The sequence below is a fragment of the Phoca vitulina genome, unplaced genomic scaffold (genome assembly GCF_004348235.1).
Source record: "Phoca vitulina isolate PV1807 unplaced genomic scaffold, GSC_HSeal_1.0 scaffold51, whole genome shotgun sequence".
Lineage (NCBI taxonomy): Eukaryota > Metazoa > Chordata > Mammalia > Carnivora > Phocidae > Phoca > Phoca vitulina.
In genome coordinates this window covers 10,658,381-10,686,264 of record NW_022589754.1, presented here as the reverse complement: position 1 = coordinate 10,686,264, position 27,884 = coordinate 10,658,381, and the positions used below count along the sequence as shown (strand labels likewise).

The 27,884-nt window shown below is 37.9% G+C and overlaps 1 protein-coding gene across 2 annotated transcripts in view; it reads right to left on the bottom strand.

Moving 5' to 3' along the window:
* ABCB7 (ATP binding cassette subfamily B member 7) overlaps positions 1-27,679 on the bottom strand; it is a 162,001-nt gene extending 134,322 nt beyond the window's left edge. For both annotated transcript variants that reach the window (XM_032387827.1, XM_032387828.1), the window contains exon 1: positions 27,493-27,679. In XM_032387827.1, coding sequence (XP_032243718.1) covers positions 27,493-27,660 — 168 coding nt within the window. In that variant the 5' untranslated portion in view covers positions 27,661-27,679. The remainder of the gene's footprint in view (positions 1-27,492) is intronic.
* Between the last annotated feature and the right edge of the window lie 205 nt (positions 27,680-27,884).

Genomic DNA, 27,884 nt, shown 5'->3' with positions numbered 1-27,884 from the left:
TTAGGACAGCCTTTGCAGTATCCTATAGGTTTTGAACTGATGTGTTTTCGTTCTCATTGGTTTCCATGAATTGTTTAAGTTCTTCTTTGATTTCCTGGTTGACCCAAACATTCTTCAGCATGATGGTCTTTAGCTTCCAAGTGTCTGAATTCTTTCCAAATTTTTTTCTTTTGACTGAGTTCCAGTTTCAAAGCTTTATGGTCTGAGAATATGCAGGGAATTATGTCAATCTTTTGGTATCAGTTGAGATCTGATTTGTGACCCAGTATGTGGTCTATTCTGGAGAAGGTTCCATGTGCGCTTGAGAAGAATGAGTATTCTGTTGTTTTAGGGTGGAATGTTCTGTATATATCTATGAGGTCCATCTGGTCCAGTGTGTCTTTCAACACTCTTGTTTCTTTGTTGATTTTCTGCTTAGATGATCTGTCTATTGCTGAGAGTGGAGTATTGAGGTCTCCTACAATTAACATATTGTTATCAGTATGACTCTTTATTTTGGTTAACAGTTGGCTTATGTGGATGGCTGCTCCCATGTTGGGGCTGTAGATATTTACAACTGTTAGATCTTCTTGTTGGATAGACCTTTTAAGAATGATGTAGTGTCCTTCCATGTCTCTAACTACAGTCTTTAGTTTAAAATCTAATTTGTCTGATATAAAAATTGCTACCCCAGCTTTCTTTTGAGGTCCATTGGCATGGAAGATGGATCTCCATCCCTTCACTTTCAGTCTGGATGTATCTTTAGGTTCAAAATGAGTCTCTTGTAGACAGCGTAAGGATGGGTCCTGTCTTTTTATCCAATCTGCAACCCTGTGCTGTTTTACAGGAGGATTTAGGCCATTCATGTTGAGAGTGATTATTGAATGATATGAATTTACTGTCATCATGTTGCCTGTGAAGTCCTTGTTTCTATAGATTGTCTCCATAAAGTTCTGTTCTATATCAGTCTTGGGGTCTTTCTCCTTTTAGAGAACCCCCCTTAATATTTCATGCAGGGCTGGCTTAGTGGTCACATATTCTTTCAGTTTCTGCTGGTCGTGGAAGCTCTGCATCTCTCCATCCATTCTAAATGACAGCCTTGCTGGATAAAGTATTCTTGGCTGCGTGTTCTTCTCGTTTTGTACCCTGAATATGTCTTACCAGGCCTTTCTGGCTTGCCAGGTCTCTGTGGATAGGTCTGACCTTATTTTGATGTTCCTCCTTCTGTACGTAAGGAATCTCTTACCCCTAACTGCCCTTAAGATTGTTTCCTTGGTTCTAAGATTTATGAGTTTTACTTTTACATGCCAGGGTGTTGGCCCATTTTCCTTGATCTTGGGAGGGGTCCTCTCTGCCTCTAGGACACGAATGTTTGTTTCATTCCCCAGATTAGGGAAGTTCTCAGCTATGATTTGCTCAAATATATCTTCTAGTCCTCTCTCTCTCTCCACCCCCTCAGGGATCCCAATGATTCTGACATTGGAACATATCAGGGTGTCACTTATTTCTCTGATTCTATTTTCATGGATTCTGAGTTGTTTTTCCCTGGCCTCCTCTTTTCCCTTTTTGTCTATTAATTAGTCTTCTAGGTCACTAATTCGTTCTTCTGCCTCACTTACCCTAGTTGTTAGATTATCTAGATTAGATTGGATCTCATTGATAGCAGTTTTAAATTCTGCCAGTTCAGCTTTCATTTCTGCCCTTAGAGACTCTATGTTGCTGTTAATTGATTTCTCCTTTCTAACTATTGTCTTCACAATTGCTAGCCTGAATTCCATCTCCGACTTCTTGGTTATATCTGAATCCATTTGTAAATCTGTGGCATAAGTTATAGTCTCTGAATCATTCCTATTTTGGTGGTTCCTCCTCCTAGTCATTCTGTTGAGGGGTGGTTGAGGGAAATGTATAGAGTCCAAATTATTGACCACAACCCAAGCAAGATGCCCGTTTTATAGGAACCTTAGGGTTGCCAGCCTCTTGTTCTCCCAGCCTTTCTTCTGGGGGAGGGGCCTGCCATGCTGTTACTCAGGCAACCCTGTTTGGGCAGAATTGCCCTGACCCCTGTGGTGGGGGATGTGCTCAGTGAAAACCGGTTTTTGGGACCTTTTGTTCTCTGGCAGCTTTCCCTGGCACCTTTCCTCGTCTCTTCCGAGAGTCAGAGCAGAAGAGACGATTTCCAACCCTCTGCCTTAGAGCAGAGAGATCGCAGTCTGTTTTTCAGTGAGCTCTCCAGACCATACTATCTCCGTTTCTGTCTGTGCTGCTATAACCTGCATCACCCTGAGTTGTGTGCCCCTCAGCAGTGCTCCTAGTCCTCGCCTCCCAGTTGGGGTACGTCTGTGTCCTTTGTGCTTCTAAAACCACCAGCCACCCCCAGTTTGCACGTGTGGCCCCGCCTCTCTGGGTTTCAGTCCAGGGGGCTGCCCTAAAGTACTTTCCCCATCGCTATCAGTCTGCGGGTCTGTGCCCCATCCCCAGCCCGGGAGTCTTTTGCGCTCCTGTGTTATTTCATCTTCCCAGCGCCAGCGCTTATGGCAGCTCCCACCCCCTTCCGTTATCCTCCGATATCTGCCTGCAGAATCACGGCTCCCTGCTTCATACCTCAAAACCAACCGCCTGCGATATTCTGTTTGTAGAGCTCCAGATTTATCTTCTTACATCTCAGGCTGATTTTGTGGGTGTTCAGAGTGGTCTGGTAGATATCCAGCTCAATTCCAGGGACCGGTTGGAATAGGGTCCCCTACTCCTCCACCATCTTTTCCTCTCCCCTCCCATGAATATTTTCTGACCACAACTATGAAATATGAACTCAACCACAATTAAAAATCTGGAAGGACCAAATACATGGAGGTTAAATAACAAGCTACTAAACAGTGATGGGTCAACCAGGAAATCCATGAAGAAAGTTAAAAATACACGGTAACAAATGAAAAGGAAAACACAACAGTCCAAAACCTCTGGGATGTAGCAAAAGCAATTCTAAGGAAAGTTTTTCCAATACAAACCTACTACAAGAAACAAGAAAAATCTCAAATAAACAACCTAAACTTGCACCTAAAGGAGTTAGAAAAACAACAAACAAAACCTAAAAACAGCAGAAAGATGGAAATAATAAACATTAGAGAGCAAAAATAAATGATAAAGAAACTAAAAAAACCCCAAAACAATAGAACAGATCAACAAAACCAGGAGCTGTTTCTTTGAAATAAAATGAAAAAAAAATTGATAAACCTCTAGACAAACTTGAAAAAAAAGGAGAGAAAGGAGCCAAATAAATAAAATCACAGTTGAGATAGGACAAATAACAACCAATACTACAGAAATACAATCATAAGAGAATATTATGAATAAGTATATGCCAACAAACTGGGCAACCTAGAATAAATTGCTATAAACATATAAACTACTGAAAGTGAAACAGAAGGAAGCAGAAAATTTGAACACACCAAAAACCAACACAGAAATTGAGTTAGTAATCAAAAAACAAAAGTCCAGGGCCAGACAGTTTCACAGGCAAATTCTACCAAACATTTAAAAAAGAGTTGATGCCTATTCTTTGCCAAGTACTTCAAAAAATAAAAAAAGAAGGAAAACTTCCCAATTCATTCTATAAGGCCAGCATTATTCTTATACCAAAACTAGGTAAGACTCCACTAAAAAAGAGACTTCAGGCCAATATCCCTGATGAACACAGATGTAAAAAATTCTCAATAAAATACTAGGAAACCCAGTACAACAATACATTAAAAAATTCATTCACCATGGTCAAATGGAATTTATTCCTGAGATGCAAGTAGAGGGGTTTCAACATTCACAAATCAATCAGTGTGATACAGCACATCAATAAGAGAAAAGATAAGAACCATATGATCATTCAATAGATGCAGAAAAAGCATTTGACAAAAGTACAACATCCATTCATGATAAAAACCCTCACCAAAGCAGGGTTAGAGAGAACATACCTCTACATAACAAAGGTCACATATGAAATACCCACAGCCAACATTATTCTCAATGGGGAAAAATTGAGAGCTTTCCCTCTAAGGTTAGGAACAAGACAAGGATGTCCACTCTCACCACTCTTATTCAACATGTTACCTGAAGTCTGACGCATAGCATTCAGACAACAAAAAGAAATAGAAGGAATCCAAATTGGTAAGGAAGAATTAAAACTGTCAGTATTTGCAGATGACTAAATACCATTTATAGAAAACCCTACAGACCACCAAAAACCTGCTAGAACTGATACATGAATTCAGTAAATCACAGGATACAAAATCAATGTACAGAAATCTATTGCATTTCTATACATCAATAATGAAGTTATATATACAGAAATTAAGGAATCAATCCCATTTACAATTGCCACAAAAATAATAAGATACCTAGTAATAAATCTAACCAAGGAGGTGAAAGACCTATATTGTGAAAACTATAGAAGACCTGTACTGTGAAAACTATAGAACACTTATGAAAAAATTCAAGATGACACAAAGAAATGGAAAAGATGAAAAGATGCTCATCATCACTCATCATCAGGAAAATCCAAATCAAAACCACAAGATTATCAACTCACAGCTGTCAGAATGGCTAAAATCAACAACACAAGAAACAACAAGTGTTGTTGAGGATGTGGAAAAAAAGGAACACTCACGCAGTATTGGTGGGAATGCAAACTGGTATAGCCACTGAGGAAAACAATATGGAGGTTCTTCAAAAAGTTAAAAATACCTTATGATCCAGCAATCACACTGCTGGGTATTTACACCAAGAACACAAGAACACTAATTCAAAGGGATACATGCACCTCTATGTTTATAGCAGCATTATTTACAACAGCCAAGATATGGAAGCAGACCACATGTACATCAATTGATGAATGGATAAAGAAAATGTGGTATACATATACAATAGACCATTATTCAGCCATAAAAAATGAAATCTTGCCATATGCAATAACACAGATGGAGCTAGAGAGTATAATGCTAAGCAAAGTGAGTCAGAAAAGGACAAATACCATATGATTTCACTCATATGTGGAATTTAAAAAACAAAATAAGCCAAGGGAAAAAAAATGAGAGACAAAGCAAGAGAACAATCTGATGGTTAGCAGAAGGTAGAGGTGTTGGGGGATGGGTTAAATAGGTGATGGGGATTAAGGAGTGCATTTGTTTTGATGAGCACCAGGTGCTGTATGGATGTGTTGAATGACCATACTGTACACCCGAAATTAATATAATAGTGTATGTAAACTAATTGAAATTAAAATAAAAACCTAAAAAAATTTAGTGTAAAAATGTAAAAACTTAAAAATAAAAGCAGATTTTCAGCTCTCAACCATTACAATAGGTATAAGAAATAAAATGTATACTGAGAGTTTTAAAAGCTACCCAGGTGATTCTAATGTGTGGCAAAGTTTTAGAATCCCTGCTATATGCAATGCATGAAGAATCATCGGATGCAATATCTGAGTATTCCCCAGTACTCTTTGATTTACTGATTCATTCCTTTATTCACTGTACATTTGCATGAATAAACACCATACCAACTACACGCCAGGCAGTATACAAGTGCAAGGCACAGTGGGGAATGAAAAAGGAATAGCCTTGCCCTCATGGAATTTTAGTCTGGCAAAGACAGACAATATATAAGTAAATAAACTGACACTTAAAAAGTGTTATTAAAGACTGGAAAGTGAGACAAAGGTCATGAACAAGATGCTGTAATGGAAAATATATTGGAATCCAGGCAGCAAGAGAGCTTCAATGAATACTCCAAGGCAGGATAGAGTTTGGCAAGTCCTACGGGCAAACACAGGGCTGACATGGCCCATGGGAGAGGCTAAAGAGTAAATTGGAGAGGGTCATCTGATGCAAGGCACTTGGAGCCATGTCAGTGAATTCTAACTTGGACTTTGAACACTGTGAAGTTGTTGGTTATTTTTAAGCAAGGGAGTAAGGACGGGGAAGAGACAAGGTTCCAATGAACCATTTTATCTATTTTTTGAAAAGAAGTTTACTTAGCCACTTAATGGAAGTGATTACTTAAAACAGTTTTCTAAAGGACTGGGTGATGAATAGAATTACTGAATCACTATACTGTACATGTGAAACTAATATAACAGTGTATGTTATTTGTAATATATAATTGTTAATTGTAATATAATTACAGTGTATTAATTAAGTACAGTTAATTACACTATGATATAATAGTGTATGTTAACTATACTGGAATTAAAATTTTTTAAATCTCAATGAGCCATTTTAAAAATTAAAATTTAAAAAGTCATACTATCATCTCAATTGATGAAGAAAAAGCACGTGAAAAACCCAACACCCTTTTGTGATAAAAACACTCAGAGAATTGGGACTAGAAAGAGATTTCTTCAACATAATAAAACATGTAAAAAAACATAGCTAATATTATATTCAATGGCGAAAAACTCAAAGTGTTCCCCTTAAGATCAGGAATAAGACATGGGCAATAGTTTTCACTACTGCTACTCAATATTGTACTCAAGTTCTAGCCAGAGCAATCAAGCAAGAAAAAAGAAGAAAGGGGTTGGGTGAGTTGGAAGACACACACCTCCTGATTTCAAAGCCTACTACAAAGATACAATAATTGAAAGTGTGGTAGTGACTTAAGGATAGACATATAGACTAGTGGAATAGAATTTAGAGTCCAGAAACAGACCCATATAACTATGGCAATTGATTTTTTGACAAGGGTGCCAAGTTCATTCCATGGTGAAAGAATAGTCTCCTCAATAAATGGTACCAGACAAATGGATATACACATACAAAAGAATGAAGTTGGACCCCCACCTCAAATCACATACAAAAAGACAACCCAAAACTGGATCAATGACCTAAATAGAAGAGTTAAAACAATTAAACTCTTAAAAGAAAGCATAGGGGGAAATTCTCATTACCTCAGATTTGTCAATAGATAAACAAATGGCCAACAACCATGGGAAAATATTCTCAACATCATTAGTCATTAGGCAAAGGCATATCAAAACCACCAGAAGGGTGGGATATGAAGGAAGGGATATGAAGAAATTGGAACCTCCAGACACTACTGGTAGGAATACAAATTGGTTCAGCTGCTGTGCTGTGTTCGTAAGGGACTACCTTCTCCAAATCCCTCAAATTTGCTCCTCCCCACCTTAGTTAATAGCATCACTATCCACCCAGCTGCCAAACCCAGATACCTGGGATCTATTCTAATCTTTATTTCTTTGTCCTCTGCATCAAACCACTCATAACTCCTGTCAACTTTACCTCCGACTAAATAGCTCTACAATCACGGTCACAACCTTAGTCAAGGTCATCATCCCTTACCTCCAATATTACCATTAAACCCTCTAAACGTTCCATCAAACTAAAGGTCTCCCTACTTCCAATCTTGTCCACTTCCAAACCACCCTCCAAACTACAGCTTTTCCAAAGAAAACATGTCATTTAATACCTTTTGCCCTTTTTCTTCATTCATCCATCAAGCCAACGCCTACCTACAAGTCCTTCAATACTCATCTATAGGGGTGCCTGGGTGGCTCAGTCGTTAAGCATCTGCCTTCGGCTCAGGTCTTGATCCCAGGGTCCTGGGATCAAGCCCCGCGTTAGGCTCCCTGCTCTGCAGGAAGCCTGCTTCTCCCTCCCCACTCCCCCTGCTTGTGCTCCCTCTCTCACTGTGTCTCTCTGTCAAATAAATAAATAAAATCTTTAAAAAAAAATACTCATCTATAAATCCTGTGGAAAGCCTTTCCTGACCTCTCTAGGGTGAAGATGGTTCTCCACCTCTGGGCTCCCATATAATCCTACAATTAACCCTATGAAAGCATTTACCATACCTTATTTGAATAGTTGGTTACCTGTTTTCTACTCTAAATTGTGATCTCCTGGAGGGCAAAGACTTATGCCTCGCTCATGGTTGTATTTCCAGTGTCTCAAAGAATGTCTGCCAAATGGCAGGTACCCAATAAATGTTTGTTAAAGGACTGTCTGGAGATGATGGTGGCATATTCTTTTTGTAAATGTAGAGCTCTGTTACGTGGTGATAAAATCTAAAAATATTAGTGTGGTATAATTTTGCTACTTTTGTATGTATTACAATACTCTAAGCTAATAATATATAAGAATTCATTTAAGGGTGCCTGGGTGGCTCAGTTGGTTAAATGTCTGCCTTCAGCTCAGGTCATGATCTCAGGGTCCTGGGATGGAGTCCTACATTGGGCTGCCTGCTCAGCAGGGAGTCTGCTACTCCCTCTGCCCCTCCCCCCACTCATGCTCGTGCTCTCTCTCTCTCAAAAATAAATAAAATCTTTAAAAAAATGATTCATTAAAAAGATAACTTAATACTAGTTTTATCTAAATAGATTCTAGCTATTCATCAGTGCAATAGAGTATAATTGCACAAAGGGTCCTAAATAAGTAAAATTCATCCATTAGAGTTGTGAAAATAAAGCTGATAAGATGAAGGGGAAAGAGATGAATGAAAAGCCTTGGGTTGCAGTGTCAGTTCTGTCACTAATTAGCTAGGGTGTCACTGGACTGCTTGAGAAGCATTCAAAACAGAAGTGATAGTATCTCACCCACAAGTTCTATAGGCAGTCCCCGCAAAACTGATTACAAAAGATGGTGTTTTATTACAGAAGCATTAGCTAAAATTGTAATGGCAAAATTTAACACACTTTATACTTCACAAGCCCATTTTATAGCTTAAAGATCCTGAGACTGAGAAGAGTAGCTAAGACAGAGTGTTACCCTCCTGCTTCAAAATCTTTCATCATATTTAAAAATATTTCAAAATCATGTCATGATACAAGAATGATTGGTGGTAAATCCTAACAATGCTTCCTCATGACAGGCAGTACAGGCAATGACCACTTCTCTCCTATATTACTTCAGTATCCTCCTAAATGATGTCCATATCGCCAATTACTACCTATTTTCAAACTATCCTTCAAACTTCAGCCAGAATCATATTCCTAAAACAGATCTGATAATATCATCCCCTACTTAAAATTATTTTCTAAGCCAGCCATGTCCAGCAGAACGTTCTGTGATAACAGAAATGTTCTCTATCTGTGGTCAAATATAATAACTACTTAGTCAAATGTGGCTATTGAGCACTTGAAATATATCTAGTGTGACTAAGCTACTAAGTTTATTTAATCTTAACTAATTTTAATTGAAATTTAAATAATGGCATGGGGCTAATGTCTACTGTACTGGGCAGTATAGCTCTAAGCAATAGGAAGCCTTTATTTTTTGGGGTCCTGGTGAAAAATAACACATAAAATAGGAACAGGAAGAAATGAAATGTTAAAGAATTTTGTGACCTATAAAAACACTAAGACATATTAGAGCGAAACTTGCAAAATACAAACATAAAGAGAGAATTCTGAAAGCAGCTAGGGATAAAAGGTCCTTAACCCAAAATCCTAGACACATAAGATTAGCTGCAAACCTGTCTACAGAAACTTGGCAGGGCAGAAAGCAGTAGCAGGATATATTTAACATGCTAAATGGGAAAAAAAATGCAGCAAAGAATACTATATCCAGCAACAGTGTCATTCAGAATAGCAAAGAGAGTTTCCAAGACAAGCAAAAACTAAAAGAGTTCATGAACACTAAACCAGTCCTGCAAGAAATACTAAAGGGGACCCTTTGAGCAGTAAAGAGAGACCAAAAGCAACAAAGACTAGTAAGGAACAGAGAAAATCTATAGGTACCGTGACTTTACAGGTAATAGAATGGCCATTAATTCATATCTACCAATAATTACTCTGAATATAAATGGACTCAACGACACAATGCAAAGACACAGGCTATCAGAAGGGATAAAAAAACAATACCCATTGATATGCTTAGAAAAGACTCACTTTGGCCTCAGAGACACCTCCAGATGCAAAGTGAGGGGGTGGAGAGCCATTTATCATGCTAACGGACATCCAAAGAAAGCTGGAGTAGCCATCGTTTTATCAGAAAAACTAGATTTTAAACCAAACACTGTAATAAGAGATGAAGGACACTATATCATAATAAAAGGGTCTTCCAACAAGAAGATCTAACAATTGTAAATATTTATGCCTCAACTTAGGAGCTCCCAAATATATAAATCAATTACTAAAAAACTTAAGAGAAACTCACTGATAACAACACAATAATAGTAGGGGACTTCAACACACCACTCACAGCAATGGATAGATCCTCTAAGCAGAAGATCAAAAAGGAAACAATGGCTTTAAAGGACACACTGGACCAGATGGACTTAACAGATATATTCAGAGCATTTCATCCTAAAGCAGGAGAATACACATTCTTTTCGAATACACATGGAACATTCTCCAGAAAACATCACATACTGGGTCACAAACCAAGTCTCAACTGATAAAAAAAGACTGAGATCACCATGTATATTTTCAGACCACAACACTAAGAAGCTTGAAGTCAACCACATGAAAAAATTTAGGAAGAACACAAATACATGGAGGTTAAAGAACATCCTACTAAAGAATGAATGGGTCAATCAGGAAATGAAAGAAGAAATTAAAAATACAAGGAAACAAATGAAAATGTAAACATGACAGTCCAAAAGCTTTGGGATGTAGCAAAGGTGGTCTTAAGGAGGAGGTATACAGCAATACAGGCCTTCCTCAAGAAAGAAGAAAATCTCAAATACCTAAAAGAGCTGGAAAAAGAACAGCAAATAAAAGCTAAGTCCAGCAAATGGTTGGAAATAATTAAATTTAGAGCAGGAAAAAAATTATATAGAAATTAAAAAAAAAAAACAGAACAGATTAACAAAACTAGGAGCTAGTTCTTTGAAAGAATTGGTAAGATTGATAAACCCCTAGCCAGACTTATCAAAAGGAAAAAAGAAAGGACCCAAATATATAAAGTCATGAAAGAGATCACAAGCAACAATGAAGAAATACAAACAACTATAAGAGAATATTATGAGCAATTATATGCCAACAATTTAGGCAATCTGGAAGAAATAGCTAAATTCCTAGAAACAAATAAACTACCAAAACTGAAACAGGATGAAATAGAAAACCTGAACAGACCCATAACCAGCAAAAATATTGAATCAGTCATCAAAAATCTCCCAACAAACAAGAGTCCAGGGCCAGATGGCTTCCCAAGGGAATTCTACCAAACATTTAAAGAAAAATTCGTAACTATTCTTCTGAAGCTATTCCAAAAAATAGAAATGGGAGGAAAACTTCCAAACTCATTCTATGAGGCCAGCTTTATTACCTTGATCCCAAAACCAGACAAAGACCTCACTAAAAAGGAGAACTAAAGACCAATATCCCTGATAAACATGGATGCAAATATTCTCACCAAGATACTAGCTAACAGGATCTAACAGTACATTAAAAGGATTATTCACCACAATCAAGTGGGATTTATTCCTGGGCTGCAGGGGTGGTTCAACATCCACAAATCAATGTGATACACCAAATTAATAAAAGAGTAAGAACCATACAATCCTCTCAATAGATGCAGAAAAAGCATTTGACAAAATACAGCACCCTTTCTCGATAAAAACCCTCCACCATGTAGGGATAGAAGGAACATACCTAAACATCATAAAGGCCATATATGAAAGACCCCAGCTAATATCATACTCAATGGGGGAAAAACTGAGAGCTTTTCCCCTAAGGTCAGGAACAAAACAGGGATGTCCACTCTCATCACTGTTGTTCCACACAGTACTGGACGTCCTAGCCTCAGTAATCAGACAACGCAAAGAAATAAAAGGCATCCAAATCTGCAAAGAAGTCAAACTTTCACTCTTCACAGATGACTTGATACTCTATGTAGAAAACCTGAGAGATGCCACCAAAAAAACACTGCTAGCACTGATACCTGAATTCAGCAAAGTCACAGGATATAAAATCAACATACAGAAATCTGTTGCGTTTCTCTACACCAATAATGAAGCAGCAGAAAGAGAAATCCCATTTACAATTGCACCAAAAACTGTAAGATATTTAAGAATAGACCTTACGAAAGAGGTAAAAGATCTGTACACTGAAAACTATAGAACAGTTATGAAAGAAATTGAGGAAGACATTCCATGTGCACGGACTGGAAGAACAATGTTCTTAAAATGTCTATACTACCCAAAGCAATCTACACATGTAATACAATCCTGATCAAATTACACCAGCATTTTTCACAGAGCTAGAACAAACAATTCTAAAATTTGTATGGAACCCGAAAAGACCTAAATAGCCAAAGTAATGTTGAAAAAGAAACGCAAATCTGGAGGTATCACAATTCTAGACATCAATCTGCATTACAAAGCTGTAATCATCAAGACAGTATGGTATTGTCACAAAAACAGACAAACCAATCAGTGGAACAGAACAGAGAACCCAGAAATGGACCCACTACTATATGGACAACTAATCTTCAACAAAGCAGGAAAGAATATCCAATGGAAAAAATATGGTCTCTTCAACAAATGGTGTTGGGAAAATTGGACAGCAACATGCAGAAGAATGAAACTGGACCACTTTCTTACACCATACAAAAAAATAGACTCAAAATGGATGAAAGACCTAAATTTGAGACAGGAGTCCATTAAAATCCTAGAGGAGAACACAGGCAGCAACCTCTTTTACCTTGGCTGTAGCAACTTCTTACTAGAAACGCCTCCAGAGGCAAGGGAAACAAAAGCAAAAATGAACTATTGGGACTACATGATGATGAAAAGCTTCTGCACAGCAAAGGAAGCAATCAACAAAACTAAAATACAACTGATAGAATGGGAGAAGATACTTTCAAATGACGTATCGGATAAAGGGCTAGTATCCAAAATCTACAAAGAACTTATATAACTCAACACCCAAAAAACAAATAATCCAGTCAAGAAATGGGCAGAAGACATGAACAGACATTTCTCCAAAGAAGACATACAAATGGCCAACAGACACATGAAAAAATACTCAACATCACTCATCATCAGGGAAATATAAATCAAAACCACAATGAGATACCACCTCACACCAGTCAGAATGGCTAAAGTCAACAACACAGGAAATGACAGATTTTGTGAGGATTTGGTAAAAGGGGAACCCTCTTACACTGTTGGTGGGAGTGCAAACTGATGTAGCCACTCTGGAAAACAGTATGGTGGTTCCTCATAAAGTTAAAAATAGAACTACCCTATGATCCGGCAATTGTACTACTGGGTATTTATCCAAAGGATATAAAAATACTGATTTGAGGGGCACATGCACCCCAATGTTTATAGCAGCACTATCAACAATAACCAAAGTATGGAAAGAGTCCAAATGCCCATCAGCTCATGAATGGATAAAGAAGATGTGGTATATACATACAATGGAATATTATGAGTTATCAAAAACAATGAAATCTTACCATTGGCAATGACGTGGATGGAACTAGAGTGTATTACGCTAAGCGAAATAAGTCAGTGAGAGAAAGACAAATACTGTATGATTCACTCATATGTGGAATTTAAGAAACAAAACAGATGAACATAGGGGAAAGAAAAGAAAAATAAGATAAAAACAGAGGAGGGAAACCGTAAGCGACTCTTCTTTTTTTTTAAGATTTTATTTTTTTTTTTTTTTTTTTTTTAAATATTTTATTTATTTATTCATAAGAGACAGAGAGAGAGAGAGGCAGAGGGAGAAGCAGGCTCCCCGCTGAACAGGGAGCCCGATGCGGGTAATGAAAAAATTTTATGTGTAAACTTTTCAATTGATGACCTGACCTTTTTGGTTTTTTTTTTTCTTCAAGATTTTATTTAAATTCAAATTACTTAACATATAATGTAATATTAGTTTCAGGAGTAGAATCTAGTGATTCATCGCTTACGTGTAACACCTGGAGCTCATCACAAGTGCCTTCCTTAATGCCCTTTTAGCCAATCCCCCTACCCACCTCCCTTCCAGCAACCCTCAGTTTGTTTTCTAGTTAAGAGTCGCTATGGTGGGGCACCTGGGTGGCTCAGTCATTAAGCGTCTGCCTTCGGCTCAGGTCATGATCCCAGGGTCCTGGGATCGAGCCCCGCATCGGGCTCGCTGCTCAGCGGGAAGCCTGCTTCTCCCTCTCCCACTCCCCCTGCTTGTGTTCTTGCTCTCACTCTCGCTTGCTCTCTCTCTCTGTCAAATAAAATCTTAGGGGCACCTGGGTGGCTCAGATGGTTAAGCGTCTGCCTTCGTCTCAGGTCATGATCCCAGGGTCCTCATAAAATTTTTTCATTACAAGAAGCATATCAGGATGTCTGGGTGGCTCAGTCTGTTAAGTATCCAGCTTGATTTCAGCTCAGGTCATTATCTCAGGGCCGTGAGCTCAAGCCCTGCATCAGAGCTCCCTCTCCCTTTACCCCTCCCTACCGGGTCATGTGCATGCGTGTGCATTCTCTCTCTTGCACTCTTGTAATAAATGAGTAAATAAATACAAGCATAACAAACAATACTAAAGTATCTATAATATCAAGTGAAAGGTCCTTTTTACTGTCCTTTAGCTTCCCAACCCATACCCTCTTCTGAGCTATGTTTAAGTATATCCTTCCAGTTTTCTATGTGTTTGTGCATGCGCAAACACACACACACACACAGTTATGGACTGAATTGTCTCTCTCCCAAAATTTCATGTTTAAATCCTAACCCCAAATAACCTCAAATGTGACTATATTTGATGACCGGGCCTTTAAAGAGGTAATTACCGTTAAATGAGGTCATTAGAGTAGGCCCTAATTTGCCTGGTGTATTTAGAAGAGATTAAGACACAGACATGCACAGAGGAAAGACCTTGCCAACGCAGAGGAGACAATCATCTGCAAGTCAAAGAGAGAGGTCACAGAAGAAATCAACCCTGCCAACACCTTGATCTCAGACTTCTAGCCTCCAGAACTGTGAGAAAATAAATTTCTGCTGTTTAAGTCACCCAGTCTGTGGTACTTTGTTAGGGCAGCCCTAGAAAACTAATACATACATGTACACACACACAGCTGTAAAGTCAACATAGTTAAGAGTAGTTGAAGTTCATACTTGGCAAATATTCACACACTTAAAAATATGAATATTACAATGACAAGTCATAATACAAGTTACTCAAGATCAATAAAAATAATTTGATAAATAAACCAAAATAGAAACCTCAACTTCTCTTTTTTATTATGCTTTGAAAAGCGTGATAACAATTTAAAAACCTACTTTCCTAAAATGTCAGTATCTAAGAAACTACCCCCATAGGATACAATTTCCCCACTCTAACATCTCTGCCCTCCGAATGTGGAAAAGAAAATTTAATTGGAGAACTAACGAATAAGCCAAAATATAACCTGCAGTTAAAATTTCTATGAAGAGTAAAATTTTATATCTTATTCCTCAAAGAACTTCATCTTTTAAGCCATTCTTTTTAAAGATTTATTTATTCATTTTAGAGACAGAAAGCACACGTGAAAGGGGGTAGGGGCAGAAGGAGAGGGAGAGACAGAATCTCAAGCAGACTCTGTGCTGAGTGTGGAGCCTGACACAGGGCTCAATCTCACAACGCTTAGATCATGACCTGAGCCGAAACCAGAGTTGGATGCTCAACCGACTGAGCACCCCAGGTGCCCCTTAAGTCATTTTTTCTTAGCAAAAGATGCCTATTAATAAAGTAATCCAAAAACTTTAGGATAAAAAAGCATGTGTGCTTTGGTTATCAAACTAAAAACTGACATTCAGTGCCACCCTACCACAGTACCACCTAATGACAGAAACGCAGTGGACAAACTTAAGAGGTTATCCTCAGGGGTGCCTGGGTGGCTCAGATGGTTAAGCGTCCAACTCTTGATTTCGGCTCAGGTCATGATCTCAGGGTCATGAGATCTAGTCCTGTGTGGGGCTTTGCACTGAGCGTGGAGCCTGCTTGGGATTCTCTCTCTCCCTCTCCCTCTGCCCACCCCCTGCACATGCTCATGCACGTGCTCTCTCTCTCTCTCAAAAAAAGAGGTTATCCTCAAACTTAATGACTCCACAATCTGATTATGATTTTGCTGAAACAAACATTTAATGTAGAAAGTGAGCCTTTGATTCCAAATGTATAGCACCAAAGCAAATATTATTTATTTTTATGTTAAACTTTGTTGTCATTTGGTTATAGGGTTTAATCATTCATTTCACAAATATTTTCTGAGTGCCTACTACATGGAAGAGACCATTCCTGGCTCTGTAGAAGATAAAAAAGATGACTGGAATGTATCTGCCTTTTAAGCATCTAAAATCTTATCTCTTCAACAAGACACACATGATAACTACTTGCAGAAGATGTTACAGGAGTTCAGAGGAGGAAGAAATCAATGTCTTTCAAGCTTATAAAGAATGGTTCTTGGGGCACCTGGGTGGCAAAGTTGGTTAAGCGTCTGCCTCTTGGTTTCGGCTCAGGTCGTGATATCAGGGTCATGAGCTCAAGCCCCAAGTCAGGCTCTGCACTCAGTGCGGAGTCTGCTTAAGATTCTTTCTCCCGGGGCGCCTGGGTGGCTCAGTCATTAAGTGTGTGCCTTTGGCTCAGGTCATGATCCCAGGATCCTGGGATCCCCTGCATCAGGCTCCCTGCTCGGCGGGAGGCCTGCTTCTCCCCCTCCCACTCCCCCTGCTTGTGTTCCCTCTCTAGCTATCTCTCTGTCAAATAAATAAATAAAATCTTTAAAAAAAAAGGAAGAATGGTTCTATAGAATAAACTGGGCTTTAGCTAAGATTTGAAAAACAGAGAGGAGTTAGAAGGCATTTTAGACAGAGAGTATGGCAGAAATGAAGGAAAAAAACAGAAAAACACAAGGTCCAAGGAACAGGGAGCAATCCAGAGTGACTGGAAAAGCAGGGTATTTATAAGAAAATATTTAACAATATGGCTAGCAAGCTAGTTATGTGGGGGATCCTCTAGGGCCTTGAACACTAGGCTAAGGTATAGATACCACTGAAGTCCATGAGCAGAGAAGTGACACTTAACTAGAGTTGTTATTTAGGAAAAATAATCTTGATGTGTTGTGAGGGATGGACTGGAAGGGTAGTAAATACCTGTAAGCAGTGAGAAAGTCATGCATAAAGTTACAAGGGCCTAAAACTATAGCATAAGTTGAGAGAATGAAAAGGACAGGATAGGTCATGGTTACTACAATGAAATGTACACCTACCTCCCAGAGTTACTGTGAAGATCAAATGACATAATAATATAATAGACTTGAAAAGTATATTTACTCACTAGTAACAAAACCTACAAGGGTGTCGAGAGCATAAATGAGGATTTTAGGAAGACAAATTCTAGAAAAGGAAGAAGAAAATCAAAACAACAAAAATGTCACCTTTTGCAGACAATTAAATATACCTATTAAAATTACTAAAATATTAAATAATTAAAAGACCTAATTTTGGTAAAGACTGAGCACCAAGAAAAATAATGCTTATAAATAAAAATTTTAAATTATCTCAGCATTGTAAAAATAATGTACATATAACAACTAGTATTCAAGGGGAAAATGGAAAATTACTTAAGAGGTAAAACTGTGGGTTATTTTTCTCATGTTTTTCTTAGATGCAATTTTGTACAATTAAAAAGAGAAATTTATAAATAAAATAAAGAGGGAAAACTGTAAGGATCATATATAGAACAGGCAATTTCGCTTCTATTTTAAACTCTATAACATGGGAAGGAACATACTCCTATTTGAAAAACCAAAAACTTTCAGATAAACACTGAGTATCAATTTATTACTGTATTTTCCATTTAATCAAAATTTTGATTCGAGCAAAGTTTCCATTCCACTTCTACCCCCAACTGCCCAGTGACAAGTGCCCTTTACTCTGCCACTGGATACTCAGGAACTCCATTAGAGAACCCCACCCTGAAATATTATATTTATCAGGGATTCTCTGATCCCCCCAAAATTGTATGCAAAATGAAGTATGTGTGTATGCCCATTTTCCTAGGGAGAAGGTTCATGGCTTTTATCAGATTCTTGAAGGGCCTAGTATTCTAAAAGAAAATTTAGAAATAATCTGAACTTTTCTTCCCCCGCTTTTTAATTTTGATAGCCAATTCAAATAAGTATGTCAATGGCTTAAAGAAAGTTATTTATTCGACTATTTTCAAATAAGGGATCTTCTGAATTCCTCTTCTCAATTCCCAGTGCCACTTCAGACTAAGACCTTTATATTTCCATTCTTTATCATTTATAGCCCAGGTAAGCTTCATCTTTATTCACAACTTTTACAGCACTGCTGCCACTCTCCACCACCTCCTCAGAACCTATTTGATAATTTTAGAACATAGCTTACTCTTCCCCCACTCTAATTCCATCTCCCCAACACTAGCACATACTGAACTCATCACCAATCTCATTTTTTTTTACTCCTGTTCTTAGATCAACAAGTACTGTAAGAGGCAGAACCATATAAATTTGCCCCATTAAAAACTTAACATCAATTTAAATGTAGCCTATGTTGCTCCTGGAAAACTACTAACAGTAATAAACTAGGCTCACAAAGTAGAGTTTCTATTTATACAAAGGACAACTCCCAAAAGGTCAGAGTCAGGAAACTAAAGAATTGAAGAAACTTTACAGATCAAGTAGTTGAATCTCATTTTAGAGAAACCAAGTCCAAAGGAACAACTGATCTGTCCAAGATAACCAAGAGTAGAAACAGAGCTCAGGTAGTCAGGTGTCCTGATGACAATGTTCATTCCACTATACCATGCTATGTCCTTTGTACGCCAGCTGTTTATCCTCTTTAATACTTATAAATCAAAATCTTTCAAATTATCTGTATTTTCTCCAGTAAGATTTACTTACTACTACACTACTACCTCAAGACCCCTTAACAGTATACAACATCATTCCTTCCTGGCTTGTTGAGTGAGAATAATACAAGGGAAAATAACTGAAAGCCTTACTGAAATCAAGATAGACTACACTTCTAAGTACCCTATAACTCTCTCATATGAAGAACTGAATTGGTTTGGTATGTCTTGCTTTCCTCAAAACTAAGTCACTGCTTCTTAATAACTTATATTCTTCTAATGATTGCAAATTATTGTTTAATGATTTGTTCTAGTGTCTCCTAACACCAAAGCCAAGACTAGAATCCAACTCTGCTGTTTACCAATATTCTTTCTGCCAAATCACTCTTTTTAAAGTGAGTTTTGATCCTGAATGATATAAATTTAAGTCAGTTCTATCTTCAAGAAGATACCTATTTAAATTATAATTAATGGTTATTTATTCTGCCCCTTAGGTTATTTAAAGTCTTCCTTGCTCTCCTAATAAAAAGACTATTAATTTAAGAAATTCTTTTTATATGCATGTTAAATCCCTCTTCCTACAACTGAAGTCTATGTCTCTTTTTATAAACTAATGTTCCAGTAAGTTCAGGTATCACTAAACTACTATTGAAGGATAGCCTTTAATTTAAAAAAAATGCCCTTCAGGTACTTTAAATGTCACTGAATCACCTCTCACCTTCTTTAAGGTCCATGCAAAATCCACTTAAAAATACCGTTAATTTTTTCCTCTTAAATTCTGTTCTTAATTTTCTTATTACATTTTATGTCTTCTCAGTAATCACTGTCATTTCTTGATATGCATCTTATAATATAAAACCTGTACTTAAAACTAGGATCTCTAAAAAGCAAAGTAGGAGAATTGTTTCATTAGTGTAATTATATTCTACTTCAATTAATATGAAGGCCAGAAGTAAAGTCTCTTAACAGCATCTAGTCAGCAGTGGGAGCGCAGGAAGGGGGAATTTACTACTGGGAGACAGTAAAGCTCTCATCCATTGTCCATGATGAAAACAAATGAAATGTGAACCAACAAATGAAAACAAAACAGTACCTATCCAAAAGAACTACTAAATAGAATATACAAGGTAAATACACTAAAGTAAAAGGTGTGCCAGACAGACCTCAATGGAAATACCTACTACAAACCAAAGAGAAAGGACAGACCATTTTGTTGCATGCAGTATAAACCAAAGAACACAAGCCAGTCAAAATCAAGTGAAGAGAGTTCCACTTCTGGCATGACAAAGTAAGATCTCCTTAGACCCACTCCCCAGCAAAACTGGTAAAAGTTATAAAAGGACCACCATTTAAAGTCCCTAGAAATGGTCCTGGGGCATATAGCAAATGAAATAACATTTACTCAAGAAAAGCTACTAGAGCTCAGTAAGAATAGCAAGTCTGTGGTGTTTGAACCAGGACATACTCCCTGCCTCCCCACTCCCAGTCTGGCAATATGGAAACTCCACTTGAGACTGGTATAGCCGAGCACAGTACATCGCCCCCCCTTCCCTTTCATGAGCTCCTAGTCAGAAGACTGTCTTCCTGGGAAAGACAGGACATCAGCATTTCTCTCATCTTCCCACCAGTGGGCTAACGTGGTCAAGAAATAGGGGCTCCCTTCTTCCACACACCCCCACAGAAGGGACAGAGGCTGACCTTGGGTGTGCTGCCACTGAGAATACTTGATTGTTGAAGGCCCAATCACCCTAACCCTGACTCCTAAGTGGCTGGTTCCATACCAGGAGAAGCATGCCAAAAAGAACTCCTCTTACTCCCCACTAGCACTCAACACCTAAAGTGGGGGTATCACTCAGAGAGTGGCCACCACTGTCCCCACCCCCAGCTTCAGACCTGTGGCTGGTAGATTTTTGCCTGGGAGAAGAAGACCCTAAAACAGATAGCTCCTAATCTCTTCCCACAGGAATTGACTTAATGCGAAGTTCAAGCCTCAGGTTACTCTCAAAAACAGTGGAGGTTCTCATGAAAGGCCAAGTGGGAGAAAACTGATGGAATCATCGGACATAGAAGCTAAACTGTGGGTCAGCTGGTTTGCCCCAGAGAACCAGAAAATCAAGAAGGGAGGCAGCTCGGAGGAGCCTGCCTGGGATCAGAACAAATCTCAAATGTTGTCCTCAGGAACTATCACTTCAAAGCAACACCAATTTGATTGCTTTAGTCTGTGGAACAATTTCTGCCCCAGGGCACTGTTGAAAACAGCAGTGCAATCTGCCAACAACTAATGGACCATAACTGGGAAAGAAAAATCCTCAGCAAAACTACTGTCATCCCAAGGTAACTATGGACATACCCAAGGCTATGCCCCTTAAGGAGCAACATCAGAGGCATTAACACTGCAAAACAGGAAGCAGGTGGGAGAGTGAAGAAAGACATCACTAAAATAATCCAGCCAGTCTTTAACCAAATAAACAAGCAAGTAAATAACAATAACAAACCCTAGGAAGGAGGGGACCAGTACCCCGAGTTACTACATTATCTAAAATGTCCAGTTTCCAGAAAATTGCAAGACATGCAAAGAAACAGGAAAGTATAACCTATACACTGGGAAAAAGCAGGCAAGAGAAACTGCCTGTGGTTTTGACCAAATGTCAGATTGAAAAGAAAAAGCCTTCAAAGTAGTCATTATAAATATGTCCAAAGAGTAAAAGAAATCATGTTAAAGAAATGAAAGAAGGTGTGATGACAATGTAACATTACATGGAGAATATCAATAAACAGGAATTATTTAAAAAGAACTAAATGGAAATTCTAGAGTTGAAAATTACAGTAACTAAAATGAAAAATTCACTAGAGGGGACTGACAGCAGATGTGAATTGGCAGAAGAAATAATTAGTAAACTTGAAGACAGAACAATAGGGATTATCCAATATGAAGAACAAAGATAAAAAAAGTGAAGAAAAACGAACAGAGCTTCAGAGAAATGAGGGCCATTATTAAGCACACCAACATATGCATAACAAGTGTACCAGAAGAAAAGGAGAATGATAAAGGAGAAGAAAAACTACTGGGTGAAATAATGGCTGAAAATTTCCAAAGCTTATTAAAAAGAACTTACTTATTAAAATGTAATTTACACATCCAGGAAGTGCAACAAACTCCAAGGAGGAAGCATACAAAGAGATCCACCAACACATTATAGTAAAAACATTAAAAGTCAAAACAAGGGGAACATCTTGAAAGTAGCAAGAAGAAAAAAAGACTCCTTACTAACAAGGGGACCCCAGTCAGAATAACAGCTGATTTCTTAGGAAAAACAATGTGTAGGCTGGAAGGCAGTAGGATAATATTCAAAGCACTAAAAAAAAAACCTGTCAAGCAAGAATCCTATTATCCAGAAAATATACTGTTCAAAAATGAAGACAAAATAAAGACATTCCCAGATAAACAAAAACTGGGAAAATGTGCTACTAACAGAACCACCTTTTAAGAAATACTAAAGGAAGTTCTGTAGGCTGAAAACAAGTGACCCCAGACTGTAATCCAAATACACACACACACACACACACACACACAAAACAAAGAGCACCAGACTGTATAAATGCACACTTTTTTTACCTTTTTTTTTTTTTTTAAAGATTTTATTTATTTTCACAGAGAGAGCACAAGCAGAGGGAGAGAGAGGGAGAAGCAGACTCCCCGCTGAGCAAGGAGCCCGATGCGGGACTCGATCCCAGGACCCCGGGATCATGACCTGGGCCAAAGGCAGCCGCCTAACCGACTGAGCCACCCAGGCGTCCCTACCTTCTTCTTTGAACCAATTTAAAAAGCAACTGTATAAAATAATATGGATAAAATTGTTGAGCCTATGACATATAGAGATGCAATATATTTGCCAATAATATCACATAAGAGATGGGTGGGAGCACAGCTATAGTGGGATAAGGAAATGACTCCAGATGGTAAATCAAACACAAGAGAAGAAATGAAGAGAACTAGAAATGATAAATACAAAGGCTAGTATAACAAAATAAATATTTACTTCCTTTCTTCTCTCAGCATCTTTTAAAGTCATAAATTATATAAAGTAATAATTATGACAATGTATTGTTAGGATTGTAACATTTATAAATGTAATATTTATGAAAATAGAACAACAAAGTGGGGAAACGGAACCAGACTATACAAGAGTAATGTTTCTATATCTCACTAGGATTACATTATAAAATTCTTAGAAGAAAACATGGTAAATCTTCATGACCTCAGATTTGGCAATGGATTCTTAGCTGTAACACAAAAAATATGACCAACAAAAGAAAAAATAGGTAAATTTGACTTTATCAAAATGAAAAGCTTTTGTGCTTCAAAGGCCATTATCAAGAAAGTCAAAAGATAACACACAGAATGGGAGAAAATATTTGCAAATCATGTATCGGATAAAGGACTTGAATCTATAATTTATAAAGAACTCTGACATCTCAACAATAAAAAGACCGGTAACCCAATTAAAAAATGGGCAAAAGACCTGACTAGACTTTCCTCAAAAAAAGATACTTAAATGGCCAATAAGCACATGGATAGATGTTCAGTGTCTTTTGTCATCAGGGAAATACAAATCAAAACCAAAATGAGAGAACACTTCACACTCACTAGGATAGCTAAACTAAAAAAGTAAGATAAGAATAACTATTGGTGAGGATGTGGAGAAATTGGAACCCTCCTGTACTTCTGACGGTAATGTAAAATGGTGTAGTCCTTTGAAAACCAGTCTGGCAGTTCCTTATAGAATTAAACATAGTTACCATATGGCCCAGCAATTCTACTCCTAGATATATACCCAAGAGAAATGAAAACTTATGTACATATAAAACTTGTACATGAATGTTGACAGCAGCATTATTCCTAACAGCCAAAAGATGGGGAAAAAAACCTGAATGCCCACCAACTGACAAATGCATAAAGACAATATTGCATATCCACACTGACTATTATTTAGCCATAAAAACAAGTGAAATACTTAATACATGCCATAACATGGATGTGCCTTGAAAACATAATACTAACTGAAAGAAGCCAGTCTCAAAAGACTACATATTATATGATTCCATCTATGTGAAAAGTCCAAAATGGACAAATTATAGAAACTGAACATCGATTGGTGGTTTCTTAGGGCTGGTGAGGGAGGGAGATGGGGGGTGATAGCCAAAAGGATAGCAAGTTTGTTTTTGAGGTAATAAAAATGTAAAATTGGCTACGGTAACAGTGGTACAGATCATTAAATATACTAAAATCCACTGAATTGCACACTTTAAATGGGTGAATTATATAGTATGTGAATTAATCTCAAGAAAGATGTTTTTAAAAAACAAATGAAGAAAAGTATATGATCAGTGTCCGGATCAAGAATTAAGAACTTTTTAAACTTAGATAAAAAGTGCTGTGGACTAACTGTATGATACCTCAGTTTCTACCATATAATTATTGATGAAAAAAATTCTATCACTCAAAATTTGTCTTTTTAATATTAACTAATGTAGTAGAGAGACAATTGTATAATAAATCATTACAATTTAAATCTTACCATACTAACAATTTTAATAAAAAACTTTAATGTTTAAGGTATTTCCCTCTATTAACAGTGCTCTAGTACAAGTATCTTTAGAGGGCACTTGGGTGGCTCAGTCTGTTAAGCGTCTGCCTTCAGCTCAGGTTATGATCCCGGAGTCCCAGGATCCAGCCCGGTGATGGGCTCCTGGCTCAGCGGGAGTCTGCTTCTCCCTCTGACCCTCCTCCCTCTCGTGCTCTCTCTCACTCTCTCCTTTCTCTCTCAAATAAATAAAATCTCTAAAAAAGGAAATATCTTTACAATTCAACATTTATTGTATGCTTAATGTCTGCCAGAATCTTATTTACCTTCATATCAATACCTGACACACAGAAGGCAATAAATGAATGAGTGGCCTTAAAGGCTGTCATTTATCTATACTAGGATATAGTTACCTCATCTGTAAAATTAGAAGGCTGGATATGATCTTCTCTAAAGTAGCACTGTTTGAACAGAACTTTTTGCAACGATGGAAATGTTCCATACCTATGTGCTTTTTAGCCCTTGAAATGCAGCTAATGGAATTACATTTTTAATTTAATTTAAATTTAAACAGCCACATGAAGCTAGTGACTACCATATTGCACAGCATAGTTCTAGGGTATAACCCTGTGTGAAAAACACATTTTACAATGCATCCCAGTAATCACATACATGTGGGGGTGTGTATATATATATATACACATAAAAACAATAGTACATAAGGCATTACTTCCCTTAATATGTATAAAGTACTGATATTTTTTTTCTTATTCTACTGAATTTCATATAAAAAAAGTGCTGATCCAACCTATTAACATGATTTCATAACACTGCACTAAGGTTCTTTTCAGCTCTAAAATATTATGCTATATAATAATGACTGTCCTAAAAAAATATGTATTAATATTTATTTTGTAATCTTTCTTTAAAGATTTATTTATTGGAGGGGGGAAGGGCAGAGGGAGAGGGAGAGAGAAACCCAAGCAGACTCCACACAGAGCCCAATCTCCCAACCCTGAGATCATGACCTGAGCTGAAACCAAGAGTCAGACGCTCAACCGACTGCACCACCCAGGAGCCCCTATTTTGTAATCTTAATCACAAGTCACTATGTGAAGGTGCCTCAGGTTATATCAGATTCTACTAAAAGCCTTATAACCATTCCTTCATCTCCCCATTAAATCTGCATTTTTTTAAATTATGGCAAGAGTTGCATGCCTTTAAGAAGTAGAAAACAAAAGTAACATCTTTCCCTTGTTTTTCACACTTTGGAAATGGTAACCAAAAGGAATGGTAGGATATACAGAAGACAGTGGAGGAAGAAAGTTGTGGCGACAGTGTTCATGAAAACAGAGAAAGCTAATTTTTTATTTCCATCACTTCCTCTGAAACTCCCAATGACTTCTCCATCCCCCTCAATCTCCCAGCCTGACAAAGTCCTACAAATTTTATCTTAACTTCATCAGACTTTTTAGAGGACTACAGAACAAGAATGGTTCCCAAGAAATGATGTGTTACAACTTTCAACTATAAAGTGTTTTTAAAACCTTAATAAAATGATCTGGATTTGTTCCCCTAGCCTAATCTGCCACTTCTATCTTAAACTCTTCAGTAACCTAAAATTATATGTAGTTCTACAAAAGGTCATGTTCTCTCTTACCTGCGGGCCTCTGCACACACTATTCCCTCTTTAACTAGCTAATTTCTCTTAATTTTTAAGGTCTTGGCTTAGCTTAGATATCAGTTACTCAAGGCATTTTTCCCACCTCAAAATTAGACTTGATGCCCTTCACGTATACTCTGTATATGTGTACTTTGTACCCTCCCCATCACTGCACTACTGTATTATATCTGCCTGTTTACTTACCTTTTTCCCTTACTAGATTTTAAACTCTTTAAGGATAGGCCTATATTTTATTCTGTTCACTGCTGTAAAGGTGTTCAGTAATTATTGGATGAACAAATGGATATAATTTCTCCAGCACTCCCCATGCCTAGTGTCATTCCATATTCTCCCTGCTTAAAATGTTCTCCCCAGTTCTATCACCAGCAAGAGATCCTCTCTGTAATATGGTCCTTAATTATCACCATTTCCTCTAGATGCTTACTGTCTTTATTGTTTATACTATTCATTTGATATTTAACCTACATTGTCTTTTAGTTATTCTTGTAATGGATAGATTCAATCTCCTTAACTAAATTGATCAATCTTGAAGGCATTAATATATGTTTCTCTTGGTACCCCCATTATCGAGCATAGCCCTAAGTACATAGTAGATATTAAATATCTGTTCACGCAGAATCAAAATTTATGAGGGTGCTTCTCATACAAAACTGACAATACTTCAGTGATACTGATGAAGAAGTGGTGGGAATTAAACTTTTTGTCAATATATAGGAAATAAAAGATATACTAAAGTACAAGTACAAATAATTTTTTTTAAACCGCTGAGTGAGGGATAACAATGGACACAAATATTAAGAGGCACTATAACAAAAACTACATTCATTAATTGAAGAAAACTAGTTTTATGGTTTCCAAAGTGACCTGTATGCACAGAACACTATTTTCAGATCAAAGGACAATCGTGTTTACATATAAATTTAGGGCGGTCAATGTTTTGGAAAGAAAGACAGTTAAGGTTTTGGCCTATCAAGAAGCACTGTCAGCAGAGAGTTAACTGCTGCCAACTCAACTTGCCTCTTGTTTACAGGTAGGTTTGCCGTCATCTTACAGTGCCCCCCTCATTGCTACTTCCAAATGAGTAAAATCTGAACCATGGACATACTGGTTCCAAATTCCATTACTAACTTTGGAAAGTAGCCCAGTTTTCCTTGCAATCTGGGAATCCCGTCTACCCCATCTCTTAAACTCAGAAGAAAAAAAACATGTAAATCCTAAGAGAGTCCCTAGCGCTTAGGTGCCCTCTGCCCGAAACCTTCCGTCCCATTCCCCTGTGCTATACCACGAAGGTTTTCTTCACCCCTTCCTCAAATTACTAACCCCAATTTCCTTCACTTACTGATGTTTCGAGTTAGCCCTGACAACCTTTCTTCTTGGCGTTCTCTCTGACCCAAGGACACGAGGGCAAACTTTTCCCTATAGGTCCCTTTGTCCTTCACCCTACTCTACCATGTGAATGGCATCTCACCTGGGAAATTCGAGCGGTTCCTGAAGCGCCGCGCTGACGTGATCTCCATTGAGAACCTGCGCCACGGACAGAGACTAGAGACCGGATCAGAAACACGACATGCCGGCGCTTTTCGAAAGCGGCCGCTGCGACTGCCCAGCGTGAAGAAGCTATCGCGAGCAGCGCCATCTTGAGCGAGGAAAGAGGAACCGAGAGCAAAGGATTCTGGGACGCTGGCGGACCCAACCCCGCTACCTTAATCTTCGCTCCCCTCCCCCTCGTTTTCTCAGGGCCCCAGACCGGAAATAGCTTCTCAGTGAAGAGTCCAGTCAGACGCTTGGGCTCAACCGTTTTTATATTCCAGGGTAAAATACACAGCGGGTAATATCAGAATAACGTTGTCTTTCTCTGTT